Source organism: Eucalyptus grandis, chromosome 5 (assembly GCF_016545825.1).
Source record: "Eucalyptus grandis isolate ANBG69807.140 chromosome 5, ASM1654582v1, whole genome shotgun sequence".
NCBI classification, from domain to species: Eukaryota; Viridiplantae; Streptophyta; class Magnoliopsida; order Myrtales; family Myrtaceae; genus Eucalyptus; species Eucalyptus grandis.
In genome coordinates this window covers 38,003,176-38,020,562 of record NC_052616.1, presented here as the reverse complement: position 1 = coordinate 38,020,562, position 17,387 = coordinate 38,003,176, and the positions used below count along the sequence as shown (strand labels likewise).

The following is a 17,387-nucleotide window of genomic DNA, read 5'->3' as shown; positions in this document are numbered from 1 at the left end:
TTCTTTTGTAGGCCACAAAGAAGCTTGGATCAATAAGAGAATCGGAAAATAAGTCTAGGTGTTTATATCTATTAAATATCTCGGTCCATACTTAAGCACCATGTTTTTCCAATGTTCTACTATTGTTAATAGATCTAATATCATTTTTTGCTGTTACACTTGCTTGTGCATTTAACTATATATCTCTTGAGGGGTCATGTGGTAAATTATAATGTAGCAAGGAAAAATTAACTTCTCAAAAGTTGGGGATGAAATTTCGAGGAAAATCATTAAAGTCATTTTTATGAGTGGGTCATAGACTTTGATCATCTCAAAAGTTGGGGATGAAATTTCGAGGAAAACCATTAATGTCATTTTTATGAATGGGTCATAGACTTTGATCATCTCAAAAGTTGGGGATGAAATTTCGAGGAAAACCATTAAAGTCATTTTTATGAGTGGGTCATAGACTTTGATCACAAGAATCCACCGCCCTAGAATTGTTCGTCGGTTTGTGATCTATTACTAGTCCCTACTTTTGTCGGCCACAAAGAATCTTGTGTCATGCGGTCTTGATTTTCCAAAGTTTTAATATTATTCTTTGTCTACTCTACCTAAAAAAAAAAAGGTCATGCATCTTCGTCCTCTAATATAAGAATAAATCAACAAGAAGATCAATTGGTGAATGAACTAACTGAACACACAGTTTCAAATTTTCTGCTTCTAGTCATTGCCGATTCTTAAACTCCATTGTCCAATGGCTTCTTCATCAAAATCCAAAAAGATTTACGACGTATTCTTGAGTTTTAGAGGCATGGACTTGCGTAATAACTTCGTCGGCCATCTCTACCAAGCTTTACACCGAAATGGAATATACACTTTTCGGGATAGTGAGGAACTGAAAAAGGGAGAACAAATATCGTTGCTTATGAAGGCCATTGAAGAATCGTACATTGCAATCATCGTTTTCTCTGAGAATTATGCTTCCTCAACGTGGTGCTTGGAAGAGGTGGCGAAAATTATGGAGTGCAAGGAGCAAAAGGACCTCACTGTTCTACCAGTGTTTTACAAAGTGGATCCAAGAGAAGTGAGGGAGGGTAGAGAGAGTTATCAGAGATCTTTGGCTAAGCAAGAGTCCAAGTTCGGGAAGGATTCGGAGAAAGTGAAGAGATGGAAGGAAGCTCTTTCTGATGCTGGGAATTTGTCTGGGTGGCATCTGAATGATGGGTAAGTAAAGTGGTGACCATATTTTTTGTAAGAAAAGTAATCTTTACAAGTAAGCACGAATATTGTCTTTAAAAAAAATAGATCAAATAACTAAATCGACCCACATATGCCTTGAAGTATATGTATAGATGCTTCATCTTATGATTCCTGAAAATTCTTAAGCTTGTTAGTGTTAGGTTTAAGTTAGTCTCATAAAAGAATTGGTGAATCTAAGTGTAGTTAAGAAAGATAAATAAAATTTGGCAAAAGATAAGAAATTTGATAATTAAAGAAAATAAACTTGACAAGTAACTCAAATGAGAATTGTTAACCTAAAATTAGTTGGTAACTTAATTTAAGAAAAATTGGTAAGTCAATAATAAACTCAAATGAGAGCTAGCAACCCAATAGAAAAGTTGGCAAATTAAAAGAACAAGTAAATATTGATAAGTAGCTAAAGTGAGAGTTGGTAATCCAAAACTAGTGAGTAATTATTTAACATTATCAGAGATGGTGGTGAGTCACTCTAATTTGTGTTAGTAATTTCAGATAAAAATTAGTAAATTTGAGGTCATAAGTTATGCAAATCAAATTTAGTCTGTTAGTACGAAATGGGTAATGTGCAATTTATAAAAAGTTGTTGGTAATTTTATGAAAGCATTGGTAAGTCACTAACAAGTTATGTGAAAGAAAAAGTCACCGATTTTTTTTTTTGACAGTTTTTTTTTTTTGACAATTACCAATATTTATTAAAATTCACCAGCATGAAAAGAAACCTATTCTTGGGCATCGAATAATAGAATTATGCCTTTAGCTTTTGCTAAGCCCAGTTTCATTCGGGTAAGGTCCGTAGCTCTTTCTTTTGGGTACTTGTTGCCCTCCTCATAGTGTAATAAAAGTTCTAGACATTTTATCAGTGGGCTATTGAGGTCCTCTCGTTTCATTTTGGTAAAATTGAGTTCCATAGATCTTTGATTTTGGTCGACCACGTCCTAAACTCGTTATAGCTGGCATTGAGTTCGAAAAATCACATGCAATAGACACTTGGCTTTTTCCAATAATAGAAAATCGACACTGGGACTTTACCGGCTGAAACTCATTTGAACAGAATAAAAGATTAAAACTTGATCGACCAATGGACAAAATGTTAAGTAGTGTTATTGTACTTACCCATTTCTTTGGAAGGAATCAAAAAGTTTGCAACGCGTGATACAGGATAATTAGTGTTCATAGGCCACGTGAAGCAATAATATCGTGCTTCAGGGAATTTAAAAGTTTCGGAATCGAAATCTTAATCACCGTTTGAAGTCCAGTATAACGCTTCTTCTTGATTAAAAACATAAATAAATCACATATAATAGTCGGAACGAAAAATAAGTAAATCGTCATGTATAAATCAAAAGAACAAGTTCACTTGGAAACTAAAAGTCAAAACCTTGAACTTATTTTGATTGGTGTGGAGCTCTTAGAGGTCTAATTCATCTGGGTGGGAATACATCTTGTTTTGGCTGTGATTATCTGAAAATGTGACGCACTGCTCTGTTACTGTTAGCTAGGGATTGCCGGTTATTTGCTTATTCAAATCCCTAAAATGATGCTATAACTTCTTTTTCCATTTTCGTCAGAGATGAGTCCAAGCTTATTCAAGAAATTGTGAAGAAGATCTCCACTTACCTAGCTCAAACACCTTTGCATGTTGCTAAGCATCCAGTTGGGATAGACTCCCGAGTTGTTAAGCTGAAATCTATGTTAAATCTTGAGTCTGATGATGGCGTTCTCATGGTGGGAATATGGGGACAAGGAGGTATAGGGAAGACAAGTTTAGTGAAAGCTCTTTACAATGTTATATTCAGAAAATTTGAGGGTTCATGTTTTCTGGAAAATGTTCGAGAAACTTCAGAAGCCAAGGGTTTAGTTACTTTGCAAGAAATATTACTAAACGATATACTATTACCACAACAAAGATTAGAAGTTTCCAATGTTGACAGAGCTATTCAGCTAATACAACGCAGACTAGGTCGCAAAAAAGTTCTCCTCATCCTTGATGATGTGGATGACTTGCGCCAGTTGAATACTTTAGCAGAAGGCAAGTGGTTTGGTAATGGAAGTAGGATCATCGTTACCACAAGAGACAAACATTTGCTAACTTGCCACCGAATAGATAAAGATCATGTGTATGAAGTTGAAGCACTTGATGACAATCAAGCTCATGATCTACTTACTAAGCATGCTTTTCAAACACACCAAATTAGAACAGATCTAGTGGACAGTGCTCTAAATTATGCTAAAGGCCTCCCTTTAGCACTTGAGGTGCTAGGTTCCTTATTATGTGGTACAACAGAAGATGTATGGAAAAGTACACTAATGAAACTTTCTAGGATTCCTGACAAGAAAATTAATAATGTGCTCAAAGTGAGTTATGATGGACTAGATGAAAATGAGAAAGAGATCTTTCTCCACATTGCTTGCTTCTTTAATGGGCGGAAAAGAGAGTATACAAAGAAAGTTCTCAATAGTTGCGATCTTCTAACAGCGGTAGGATTTGATACTCTCATTAAGAGGTCCTTGATACGCTTTGATGGCATAATCCTAAAAGTGCATGACTTGATTCAAGCAATGGGTAAAGATATTGTGAACCAAGAATGTCGAGATGATCCTGGAAGACGTAGTAGACTATGGATGTATGATGATGTTGCTGATGTTCTGTCACGTGACATGGTAAGACTTGTGAATAAGATCAAAATTTTGCTAGTTATTTTTTACTCTAATTACTAAAAATGCATAACCTAATTTTGTATATATAGGGAGATTGTGCTATAAAAGCCATAGTGTTGGAACTACCTGAGCCGACAGAGATGCATATCGGTCCTGAAGATTTTACAAAAATGAGAAGGTTGAGATTGCTCATCTTGCACAACGTGCAAGATTCTTTTCAAGGCCCTATATGTCTTCCTAATGAGCTTAGATGGTTTGAATGGCCTGGATGTACTCATCAGATTCCAGAATTTTCTGCTGGTCCAAAGAAATTGGTGGGACTTGATATGAGTAAAGGCAATATCATAGGAGTTCTAAAACAATTTAAGGTGAGCATTATCAACATATACCTTTTTATTATCTACATAATTTTTATATGTAGATGCATATTGTATGTACTAGTAAGCAAAAGGTAGTGGTGTTCCTCTATTTCAGGTACCACTTCGCTATTTTCTTTCAACATGACCCTAATTACTTGCGTTAGAGATATTTTTACTTGAAGCAAAATTGACATTTGATAACGTAAGCAAAAAACTTCATTAGAAATACTCAATGGAAACATTTTTGTCAATAAAATATACAATACAGAGAAGTTTTATACATACATGTGGAAAGAGAAAGATATTGCAAGATTTGAGATTTTTTTTTTTTAATGAAGGCCATTGCATCATTAGAAAATTTGACTTTTCATATTGAAATAGCGAGAGATAAAAAATAAAATAATCAATTTCATGTATATGTCCATTATATAATATAGGTAGAATAAGTAACTGAGGATACTTGATGGAAGGAATATAAAAAAGAAAAAAGATTGAAATCTTTTAAAGTAGGAGATCATCTTTACCTTATATATAGTATATATAAAGTTTACATGCTTTTTATACGTAATATCTCTAACTACTAACATAGATATATTTCAAAATCAGATCAAATCTACCAAGTGAAAAATTCAAAATGCAATTTGCTGTCGGTTGTTTATGTATGAACTTTATTACTTAAAAAGAATGTATAGTGATTGGACAAAAGGGAAATAAAAATATGACAAACCTACCGGTTGACATGTAGGTAGAAATAAAAACACCCAATAAATGGCTGGTTTAGTGGTAGGCCACGTACCCAATGCACGTTCCTAAATGGCGAGGATTTGCCTAGCATCAATAAAATTAGTTGAGTCGAAGGTTTGAAGGCAAGTAATGCATTGTTAGTTGCTTAAATCATTTCTTAAGGAGCAACACTTCTAAGTGGACATGGTGGAGTATTTATTAGGAACTTTTCCAGTAATGTGTGCACAACTAAATCAATGTGAGTGATCCAGAGGGGGCATTCCACTAGTTTCTTAATAGAAAGTTAGAGTAAGATTTTGAAATGAGTATATGAAATTTTTATTTTCTTCCGAATGTTTGTCAAAGTTGCATTCATTGTCCTTGAAATGACTTCAAAAAAAAAAAAAACTAAAGTTTTTTAATCTTTACACAAGTACATTTTGAAAGTATTTATATCCCCTATTCATCAATCGTTAAAGCCAGACCTAGCAGAGTCTTCATTCCTATGCTTGCCACATGGTACTTCACTTTGTTTTTGCGATTGCCATATGACATCACAAATGGAATAGTTTTGTCACATGGCCGAAAATCCGCACTCGCCATGTGGCACTTCATTATGCTTCTATGGTTGTCACGTGGCATGGCGTGTGGCATAGTTTTGTCATGTGGCCTACATTCGCATGCTTGCCACATGACACTTGACTTGAATTTTGTAATTGCCACATGCATGACATGCAAGATAGTTTTATCACAAACTAATTTTCATCTGCCAAAGGAGGGTAGATTTGGGTGAGGAGTATTGGTTAAAGATTTTTTGTTAGACAAAAATTAATTTGGGATAAATATTTCATCATTGTTCTAATTAAGGGCTTTTGTGAGATGAAAACTAGTTAGAGGTAAATTTGTATAATGATTTGGGATTTTTAATGGTATTTATTCTAATTTTTTAATAACTCTTAACCCAATTTTATTTGTGAACTTTTTCGCATTGTGTATCTATATATTTTCAATTTTTTTCAAATAATATCTAAAATGTAAAATGATGAGAGTTAGCTCTAATTTGCTCATCTATATATGCGTAAGTACTGGTAAAGTTTTTAAGTTTTTAGTAATTTCTCAAGACAATATTTAATTATCGCAAAATCAGTTTAAAGTAACTTTGAATGAAAAGTTAATTACTAGGTTAAGAAATTCAATCGGAAACTTGACTAGTGGGTTCCAAGTTGTCCGATCTACAAAAGCTCCTTGCTTCCCTCCACAAGAAAGGCGTTGTGGCCTGAGCATATGTAATTATGACATATACGCTAGGTCAAGATAGATTATGTAACAGTCAAGGATATATAATTATCCCTGAGATACCCAATCTCCCCACGTGTTGTGTAGCCAATTTTATAATCCTCAATCAAGCTAAGCCCCCACAAAAAAATTATGATATTATTAATGATCAATATATAAAACCATGGACAATGTGAATGATGTCTGAAATTACATTACCACCATTTCACGAGTTTCGACTCCCCTATCTATGTACAACAACTTACATAGGCCTATTTGTGGACGCCACGACAAATCATTTCTTCTTTAAATAAACAAATTGCTCCATATATCAATTACTTAATATATAATAAGTTCATAGTGTTTATCAAAGTTGGTTTCTCTGTTTTTGCAGGACTTCCAAAATTTGAAGTACATCAAATTCAATCATTGCGAGTCGATGGTTCGCATGCCTGACCTCTCGTATACTCCAAATATTGAGAATTTGGATTTCAGTCATTGCAAAAATTTGGTAGAAGCCCATGAGTCCATCGCATATCTTGACAAGTTGCAGGTGTTGAATTTAAGGGAGTGCTCTGAACTTAGTGTTTTTCCCAATGTGCTCAAGTCTAAAAAGCTGCAAGCACTCGATCTTTGTCATTGCATGAAACTTGAAAGGTTCCCTGATATTCCACATAAACTCGAAGGCTTTAAAAGGCTTATCTTAGAAGGGATCGCTATTAAAGAACTTCCCACGTCAATAGAAAATCTTGCTGCTTTGCAAGAAATGCATATAAAGGATTGCAAGAACCTGGAAAATCTTCCATCTAGCATTTATAAGTTACAAAACCTTACAAACTTGGCCGTTGAGTATTGCACGAATTTAATCGGGTTTCCAATGTATGAGAATTCAATTGATTCGTGCATGAAGGCCGGACTTTCAAATTTAAGGCGATTAATCCTTAGAGGATGTAATCTGTATGAAGTAGAGTTTCTTGAGAATCTTTCTTGTTTTCCCCTCTTGAGTGGATTAGATCTGGCGGAGAACAATATTATTGCCCTTCCTCCATCCATCAATAAGCGTGATCGTTTGTATCAGGTTGCAAGTTGAAAACTGCCATCAATTACAAAAGATTCCCGAGCTTCCCCCGTTTTTGAGTTTTTATGCGGATAATTGCAAATCTCTACAAACAAATGAAGATTTATCCTCAATTCATCAAGTTGCCCGTAAAGGTTTGGCTGATGGGGTAGACTCATTTGACCAGGTTAGATACTCTCTCTCTCTCTCTCTCTCTCTCTCTCATACACACACAAACACACCATATTGATCTGGAGTATATTATGCTAGGTCCATTGTGTGCTTGTATATTGCCATAGTAGAAAATGCAAGACCGAAGGCTTAAGAAAAAATACAAACAAGTATGAAGAGGTTCTGCATGTATATGCATGTAACTTCGGTGGCTCCTATACTTTTATGGGAATGATTTCTATTGCATGAGACTTATGTATTAATGCAAGCAAGGATCAATGGATCTTCTCATTTGGTTACTAATACTAACTTGGATACTTTCTACTGGTCTATCTTTGTCATAGGAACATACTGTTTTCAAAACAGTTCTCCCTCAAGGAGAGATGCCACAATGGGTCCTTCCTATTGAAGAGGATTCCGTGTCTGTCACAGTTTCAAAGGACTTGTATGACAAGATTCTTGGATTGGTATTCTGTGGCATTCTCGGCGATGTTGAACATGACAACATTTTAGTGCGCGCACACGTCGATGGTAAAGAGCAGAATACAATACACGAACAGTTCCCCTATCCATTGCATTCGGAACATATCTACCTTCGCTATGTCAAACTATCTAACTTGTGGGGAGTAACTGATTTTGGTCAAATTGATGGGAATAATGTAAAGTTGAGCGTTACAAAATCGAAAAAATTGAAAAATTGGGGACTCCGAATAATATGCAAGCAATTAGGGAATGATTTAAAGGTGGATCTTCAAGATAATCAACTTATAGACCTAGCTTTACTCTATGAAGTCGGTCATGAATCAACAAATTCAATAGCCGGGAGTTCACTCATGTACGAAGATAATTCAAGCGAAGCAGATCTACAGGAGGACTTGCAAGATTGTCAAGTGAGTGGTGAGGAGCAAAGTCAAATGGTACCAACGAGAAATCATGAGCTTTTCTCCCTCGAGGCATGCGAACCAAGACAATGGGGACTTCTGATTGGGTTGGTAGAGATGAGTATGGCAGTGTTTGCTCGCTGCTTTTGTTGTTAGGATGATGGGAACTTAGCAAGGAAGCAATTCTTAGGTAAGTGAACTCAGCTGATCTCCATTACAATGCTTTTTTTTTCCCTTCTCGTTTTCTTTTCTCAATAACTTGATGTTAGTTCTCACTTTTACCCATATATATAAATTCATTGAGGTTTTTTATGTGTCCACTTCAACTAGCATTAACTTTGCTAGCTACAACGATGGAAATGATCAGACTTGGAGCGAACTAGATGAAGGGGCTTGGGATGTGCATTTTGATGCCGGCGGAGTGGAGGGACAATTTGGAAGAGAGACACAAACATCCATTGGAGTATATAGAGGACGAAGGCATCAGACAAGAGAGAGACGCGCATCCAACAACACTCTCCGTGGGTTCTCTATCTATCTTTGTTCTCATTTTCACTCTCTTTCTTTGCACATTCATTTCCACCCAGTTTTGATTCAAAAATCATTTCCTTTATTTGTAATTTTGATTTCCAGTGCATCTTCTTTTCTTCGCACTTCATTAGCCCATAGATTTATCTCTCAATCCAAATCCTCATTCGCCATTTTCATACTCAAATACTGAATCATTGAGCGATCACAATCTCTCTCTTTTCGCTTTATTATATTGTAAATAAATTTAAACTCGTGTTGCATAACAACCTTGAGGGCATAGTTACTTTCACTATGTCATTTTTTTTTCTTGATAACTGACTTTTTGAGAATTATAAATGTTGAATTTTTTGTGAAATAAAAATAGACATTTTTCTCGACAGTTTAACCTTCCGTCTGATATGCACTCCCATTAGGGTGAGCGCGGTTCCCGGTTCTTAAAGGACCGGTTCCGGTTCCCGGTTCCATTTTTCCAGGAACCGGCGATCCCGGTTCCGGAACCGGTCGCGGAACCGGTTTCGGAACCGGTTAGGGTTCCAAAAGGAACCCTCCTCCCCCGCTCGGTGCTCTCGAGTCCCGACCCTTTCACTCTCAGTCTCTCAGTTGTGACACAGTTTTTCAGAGTCTCGCCGGACGCCGCTCTAAGTCTCGCCGCCGGACGCCGCTCGCCCTCAAGGCCACCGCTGCCGGACGCCGCCGGACGCCAGTCGCCGACGTCGCTCGACGCCCGCATTCGCGACACCTGACGACGTTGCCCCGAAGACCAGCGACCGACGTCCCTGCTCACTGCTCAGCGCCGGCCACCGCCGCCGGACGCCGCTCGACGCCCGTCGCTGCCGTGCTTTGCCTCGACGCCCGTCGCCGACTAGCCGACGCAGGCAGATCTGAGCCGAGCTCGTCTCCGCTCGCGACCCACCGCCTCTGCTCGCGCCAGAAGCCCCGACGCCCCTGCTGCTGGGTCCTCCTCTGCTCCACCGCCGCTGCAACCAGACGCCAGAAGCCACCGTTCCTGCCGCGATTCCGTCCTCAGGCCGTCCGATCGTAGCTGCTGGTCTCCGATTCTGACCCACGACGCCGCTGCTGCTGTCTCCGCCTCTGCTCCGACGCCAGCAGTCGCGACGCCTGATGCCGCCAGCGACTGAGCGACCGACGTCCCTTCTCACTGCTTAGCGCCGGACGCCGCTCGCCCTGTCAAATTGGATTTCTGGAAAAAAGGGTGCGTTTGACTTTCTTGGTTATTGCACTAGCTTTGATTTTTAATGGGGATTCAAACAAAGGGGTTGCCTGAGCAGATCTCGTTCGTCAACAACCCTCCCATTGTCCTTCGCGTTGCCCCTTCTCCTTCCCCTGTTCATGGATACATCCTCGTGACAACGCGTCTCGAGATCGAGAGAGAGAGAGAGATGAGGATAGACGAGAGACGTGATCGTCATTATTGTTATTGTTTTTTTCTGGGCTGACAGCATTTTCCATTAGGAAATTGAGCCAGTTGATCTTATTCGTTTTTCTTTGCCCTTAGATAGTGGGAAGGCTGAGGAGGTCGTTTCACCCTCTAGCTTTAAGGATTCTATGGATGATAAGTTCCGTCCTAAAACTTGAAACCGGATCGATTAGGGTCATTACCCCGTTTGTGAAATCAGGAACCGACCCCGCCCATACAGGAACTGGTGGGTTTTTTTTTTGTTTCTTAAGTGATCTCTTTTTCATTCAGCAGCAGAGATTTTTGAAATCATTGTTACTGATTCCACAGCATCTTCTCTGGGCTCCTGGATTGAACGTGCAGTTGAACTTCATGGAGCTTTACATTCCTCATCCCCAGGGTCAAATAGAAAAGACTCTCCCACACGACTTTTGGAATGGATAGATGCTGGTGTAGTTTATCACAAAAATGGGCCTGTTGGTCTTCTACAGTATGCCGCTGTGTTAGCTTCTGGCGGAGATGCTCACTTAACTTTGACTAGTATTCTAGTGTCAGATCTCATGGATGTTGAACATGCTGTTGGAGATCCTTCCAGTGGTTCTGATGTAAATGTAATGGAGAATCTTGGGAAAATAATCTCTGAGAAAACATTTGATGGAGTTGCACTTCGTGATTCTTCTGTAGCTCAGCTGACAACAGCATTTCAGATTTTAGCTTTCATATCTGAGAACTCTGTATGTTTGTTATCTTGAAATGTATATAATTTACAATAATTTTTTAGTGGCTTACTTTAGACTCGTTGGTGTAGACTGTTGCTGCAACGTTATATGATGAATGTGCTGTTACAGTTATCTACACTGTTTTAATTAACTGTAGATTTATGCTTGAGAGGTCCTCAAACAGTTATGGTGAGTTTTTCCTTGTCTTAGTGGAATGCCTTCTTCTGATGGTGCTTATATTATCACTAATTATATTTTGGATTTTTAATTAATGAACTAATACACTGTTATTTTTACCAAAAAAAAACTAATACACTATTATCTTCTTGGACATGATCTGGCTTCGTTGAGTTTTTGAATTTTTCAAGGTTTGGTTTTGATCTTCCTTCTTCAAGAGATTTGGTGTGGAGCCTTTGTATTGGGCTATAGATTGTGTTGATTTTACTGGATGCTTAGTCTATGGGACCTTAATATTGTTCTTGCTGTTTGCTTTCCTCTGCCTAATGACTATTATGCTCTTGGTCTTTATATCTTTGTTGCATTGACCTGCAGTCGAGACTCATGCTTTATGCTGTCTGAAATACTTAATGGATTAAGGGGTTTAGCATGTGAAAATTTCTTCTTTGTCATGTTAATTGTTTAGCTTATATGGACTTTGCTTGAACTTTTAAATGAGGGAGTTGTACTGCTGTTATTGCCATAGATATCAATCTATCTTCTTCCTGTAATTCTTAGGGCAAATTTGATATTTATATATGGATGCACAACTGGTGGGATCCTTTTTATACCTTTACAAGGCATCAGTCCTGAATTTTTCTGATTGCAACTCTTCTAAATATCTTCTCAATCTCATCAGAGAGAGGTTCAAATTCCAGTGTTTAGCTTGGACGTTTTTATCGCATATCTTCCCTGAGCAGCTAATTCTTGCAGACACGCAGTTTTTTGCTTCTTGGGGGTAAAATTCAGATATTATTAACTAATTGCTCAGCTCTTAAACCTTTTTTCCTATTATGTCTTCATAATGCTTATGTCTGCAGTGTGGAGTTTGTTGCATAGCCTTTTATGCTTTTCTTCATGGTGCAAGGCTTAAATGTGCTACATTAGTTGTTTTGAGAGATCTGCCACTAAAACCTCCTCCCCTGGAGTTTGGACTTCTGTTTTTAGTGATTTTCTTCCTGCACTCTGTGTGAACGATTTGCTTTGGACAAATTACCTTGTTGATGAATGCAACTCCACATTGGATTTGCTTTTGGAACGGAATCGGGAGCAGAGCCTAATTGATCTTTTGATTTCTGCCCTGGTTCTGTTGATCAACCTTTTGAAGAAACTACAGGTTAGTCAAATATGAATTACCGGTGCATTTGCTGGATGTCATTTCTATAAAATCCTTATGCTCCCAAGGAACTATTTTTGGCAATTTATGAACATAGAAGCTTTAATTGTCTCTTTCCTTCTTCGTTATAGTTCAAATCTGAAAATGAAGAAAAAAAAAAAAAGAACTTTGGAACCCGGAACCGACCCCCGGAACCCGTGACGGGGTAGGTTCCAGTTCTCGGTTCGACGGGTAGGTTCCGAGGTTCCAAAAAATAAGGAACCCGTACAGGGTAGGTTCCAGGTTCCAGACGGAACCGAACCGGAACCGGGAACCGCTCACCCCTAACTCCCATCGTGCCCTCTTAAACCTTTTTTTTATTTCTTCTTTTTCTTTGATTTTTTCTGGTGTTGTAAAGCTTCTTCCTTTTCTCTTCTCTTCCGCCGTAGCCCAAACTTCCAACTCCACTGACGCCTCATCTTCCATCCCCACACCAGCCATCTCCGACGAAATGGAAGAAGAAGAAGACGATGTTCGTCTTCCCGAAACGGAGTCCCTAGCGAACCCGACGGTGACGGAGACCGGCCAGTGGAGGCGACGGGCTACCACCGCCGACCGAAGCCATGGAAACTGATGACGATTCTCTCCTGAGGTTCTGGGCTTCGTGCAGATTGCTTTAGATCAGGCAACGCCTGGCTCGTCCGAAATTTTTTTTTTTTTTTAAAGTTAAACGTAATACTTGAGATGGATTTTGAATTTCTATGCGGTTGGTGCTGCAATTGCGCGGGAACTTGAAGGGCGTGTTGTTGAATTTGTTCGAGAGACGCTGAACTGGTGTTTCTTCGTGAGTTTTTCTGTGGATGCTGGATAGTGAATTCATAGATTGTTGACGTTACGCGCTGCAAAATCAGCGACAATCTCTGGAAAAGGTATAGCCTTTCTTTCTTTGTTTTCATAGGTGGCAATTTACTGAAAGAAGTAGGTGAAGTCTAGGTTCGAATGAAAGACAAGCGAGGAAGGCTGAAATAATGGGAAGGAGGGCATACATGGGTTGGATCAGTCCCCTTCTCAGGTGAAAAATTGAGCAAATCCGGGTGCTGTAGGTTGGGAGGGAGGGAGGGAGGGAGGAAGGGAGGGATTTGGGTGCTTATGAGGTGACTAGGAAATGTGGATGTGTAGTATGTACTCATCATACAGATGTGCGGCGGGTGATTGGTTTGTCAGGAGAATTGAATTCTGAGAAACTTCGATCACTGGGATAGAGGGTTCTGTCTATGTTTTATGAGGCGCTTGAAGAGGCAAAACGATGGAGGAATGAAGAAGATGGAGATGGCAAGGAACTAGGAAAGGTTGCTCAATAGTGGAGTCCTTTAACTACATCTTAACATTGGCAACTAGGGAGAATTGATAACCAAATTTACTTGGAGTGTGAGAGTAATATCAACATCGGTTGTGTCCATGGATAACTGGTTAGGTGGTTATTTTCTTTCGCCCTGTGAACTGTGGATATGAAAAAGAAATAATCACAAGAAATGCGGAGTTTACATAATCTATTCAGTAGAACAGAGACAAAAGCACAAGAAGCTGATTGTCGATTCTGAATTCTGAGGCTTTTGCAATAGTTTAGGATTCTTTTTTTATCCTTATGTGCTGCGGTTTTTAAGAAGGAAAATGACTGAGAAGCTAAAACTCCTAGATGCTTCTTGAATTTTTGAGTGAAACCTGATTAATGAAAGGTTAACTTCTGAGGTACCAATAATAAGACACACTGGTATGAGTAACATGTAGTTTCTCATATTAGTTGCTGTTTTTGCATTGGTGTTGTTAGAGCCATATCAATTTGAGTCTTAGGTGGGATTTGCATCTGAATTACAGGATGAGTATGTATTAATAATCATTACTTGGAAGTTTGTGACCAGTATGTTATACTGGACCCGCAAGATCTTGATCTTATATCTGCAAGATATGGATTCATTCCATTAGTAGCTGCATATTGATACTGAAATATTTCTACTGTTGGCAACTTGATGCTGATTTCTTCCTGAGTTACCTATTGTCCTCATAATTTGTTCTCCTAACAAGTAACGAGACCTATTTGCCTCTTTTGTATAAAATGCAGCATTGAAGTTCCGGTCATGTAAGAAACCGGTTTTGGTAGGTGCATTTCAGATATGTTGTTTATTTTCTATTAAGATGATTAGTATTTCAGCCTTCATTAGTGAATGATCTCAAATTTATTTATGTTATAGTTTGATTGAACAGCTGTGTGATTGTTGAGGATGCGAACATCATTCTGGCAGGAAGAAACCGGTGTAGTGAGACATGAAATGTATGTTTATCATTGCCATGATTAGCCTGCCAGTTTATGCTAGTTTTGTCTGGAGAATTCTGTGGTCTCCTAGTGAACATGCATGCTCCAAAAAAATCCTTTTTTTACCTGGTCATCTGTCAAAACACTTGGGTATGGATAGTGCTCCATACTTTTTTGGAAAATGATTTCCACCTTTAAAATTAGGAAGTCATTTTCCTTATTTTTAAACTTGGTATTTTCTGGTTGACTGAAGTCATTTTTCTTTGACCAGCTTATTTTCCCACACCAAACACTTAAAAATGGAAATAGAAATCTTCTGGCAAAATATTTTCCTTCAGTCAAATAGAGCCTAAGTCAAAATTGAGTTTCATCTTTCCAAACTACCTTTGATCATAGTAGAAATATAATTGGTCTTTAAGGACCACATACTTTATAAATAAATATTCATTTGCATCTATGCATAACCACCTAATTATGCACGCATGCATCCCATTTAACCTCTTTTTTCTTTTCATTAATTCCCCTTAAACCAAGTTAACTATATATATCCTAAAATAAATTTCTGTAATTCTTTCTTCTATCATTCTTTTTCTTTGTTTTAATTCGTTCTCTCCACCTTCTTTCTTTGATAACTCCTAAGCTCCTTCCTTATCTTCACCATAGGCAAACTTAGAACTCCATTGATGCCATTTTCAATATCTCGATTGCTCATGTTTCATCTGACACCAGCGAGCCTTGATGAGTGGAAGATTGCCACTTGCAATGGAGCCAACAAACAGAGGAAGTTCTTCATAAAACAGCCTAGTGAACTGAAGGTGACAGAGACTGCCGAGTGGAGGCAACAGACTACCACCAATGACCGCAGCCATGGAAACCGATAACATAGCTTTGGGTGAACAATTCTCTCCTGAGGTTCTGGGTTTCATGCAGCTTGCTATAGATCAGGTAACGCCTGGCACAACTGATTGTATTAAGTTGATGAAATACTTGAGCTGAAGTTTGAGTTTGATTCCTTTGGTGCTATAATTGTGTGGGAACTTGAAGAATGTATAGTTGAATTTGGACAAGAGATGCTGAATAAGTGTTTGTTTGTAAGTGTTGTCTGTGGATGCTTGGTAGTGCATCCATTGGTAATCAGCATTACAGGCAGCAAAATTAGCAACAACCTAGAGGGTATAGGTTTTCTTTCTCTCTTTTCATATGTGGTAATTTATTGAAATAAGTAGGTGAAGTCTAGGTTTAAAGGAAAAACAAGCAAGGCAGAGTGCAACAAAGGGAAGTTGGGTGTACATGGGGTAGCTTAGTCCCCTTTTCAGGCAAAAAACGGAGTCAATCTGGGTGCTGTAGGTTGAGAGGGAGGAAGGGATGGATTTGGGTGCTTTGAGTTGTCTAGGAAATGTGGATGTGTAGTATGTGCCTTTAATAAAGATGTGCAGCGGGTGATGATAAAAGAGGTTTCACTGAAGAGCAATTTGGCTATTTTAATTCACGGCTTCCTCTGCAAGAAGTAGGAAGAGAAGCATGTTAGTTTGCAGCTTTTTGAAGTACAAGTGGATGATTTTCGTTAGGAGATGCAACTACCTTGGCTGTGTCTGTGGTTGATGTTCCCTGCTATATGTTTTATACTGTCAATTTTCTTTTATTATTGTTCTACTAGTTCATGAAGGTATATCTCTCTTGACTTTACTTTTGCGTATATACTTCATGTAATTTTCTCTATAGGTCCAAATTGCAGTGGCAGTTACCCTTTAATAAGGGAGGCATGTACAAGTGCTGCTTGAGCGTTTCGTCGATTATCTCTGATGAGAGTTCTCTTACCCGACGGAAACAACCACTTCCAGTTGGGAAAGCAGAGATTCACGTTTTCGTAGTTGCTTGTAGCACTGGAAGGAACTGGTTTTGCAGAGAGAACACGGGATCTTTGTGAGCGCAAGAACAACAGACTTCAACTCTTCATTGTTTTCAACTTGCTTTTGGTTTCCTTGAATATGTATTCCAATGGTTGATAAATTAATAGGATCCAGTTGACATGGGAAAGTAAATGTAAGAACAATTCGGAAGAAAATAAAAATTTCACTATATCATAATTTTTTAGGGGTAATAACACTACAAATACTTGAAATTTTTGTCGATTTTATAATTAAATGTCTCAACTTTTCTTTTGTGCACCCGAGTACCTAAACTTTTAAAATATAACTTAACGTGGTCCTTTCGTTAAATAGTGTGCCACATCGTGCTTTTTCTTTTCTTTGCTGATGTGACTCATTTGCTCAACAAATATGGTGCATATTGCCAATGCCAAATAGGAGCTAATCGATAAATGGTGTATACCGTATGTGACGAAACAAGCCAGAAGGCCCATGTCATGAGGGCATAAGTTGACATTAATCCCAGCATGAAAATGTTAAGCATCGATCGGGTGAGGCCTTTTTTAACTTAACCCGCTCCGGGCGTACTAGTTCTTTTTTTTTTTTTTTTTTGGGTCAAATGGGAATACTAGGTTAAAAGTTCTCTAACTATCCCAAATAAATTGTGTTAATTCTGCCACCAAACCGGAATGTACTTTGTCTTTTTTATTTTATTTTATTGTTGCCACTTTGCTCGTCTCCAAAATTATTTCATATTTCGACCGCGAATCATTATTCATTGGTGAAGGCCTTTCGTCTTTGAAGGAGAGAAATTCTGAACATCCCCGCTTCTCGCTCTCTCCGGGGTCGGTAGTCATCATCAA

At 38.4% G+C, this 17,387-nt stretch overlaps 1 protein-coding gene across 6 annotated transcripts; it reads left to right on the top strand.

Annotated features, from left to right (window-relative positions):
• Positions 1–701: 701 nt before the first annotated feature.
• LOC104424471 (disease resistance protein RUN1-like) lies at positions 702–11,102 on the top strand. Of its 6 annotated transcripts, XM_039312429.1 has the most exons (9): positions 702–1,206; positions 2,811–3,903; positions 3,990–4,268; positions 6,652–7,501; positions 7,830–8,556; positions 8,697–8,887; positions 9,517–10,110; positions 10,414–10,561; positions 10,645–11,094. In XM_039312429.1, exons 1-4 carry the CDS (start codon positions 737–739, stop codon positions 7,345–7,347), a joined length of 2,538 nt encoding a protein of 845 aa, XP_039168363.1. In that variant the 5' UTR covers positions 702–736; the 3' UTR covers positions 7,348–7,501; positions 7,830–8,556; positions 8,697–8,887; positions 9,517–10,110; positions 10,414–10,561; positions 10,645–11,094. The 6 variants fall into 6 exon arrangements, with proteins under 6 accessions (XP_039168363.1, XP_039168366.1, XP_039168365.1 ...); XM_039312432.1 differs by having other exon boundaries at positions 6,652–8,556; positions 10,678–11,102; XM_039312431.1 differs by having other exon boundaries at positions 6,652–8,556; positions 8,734–8,887.
• The last annotated feature ends 6,285 nt before the right edge of the window (positions 11,103–17,387 follow it).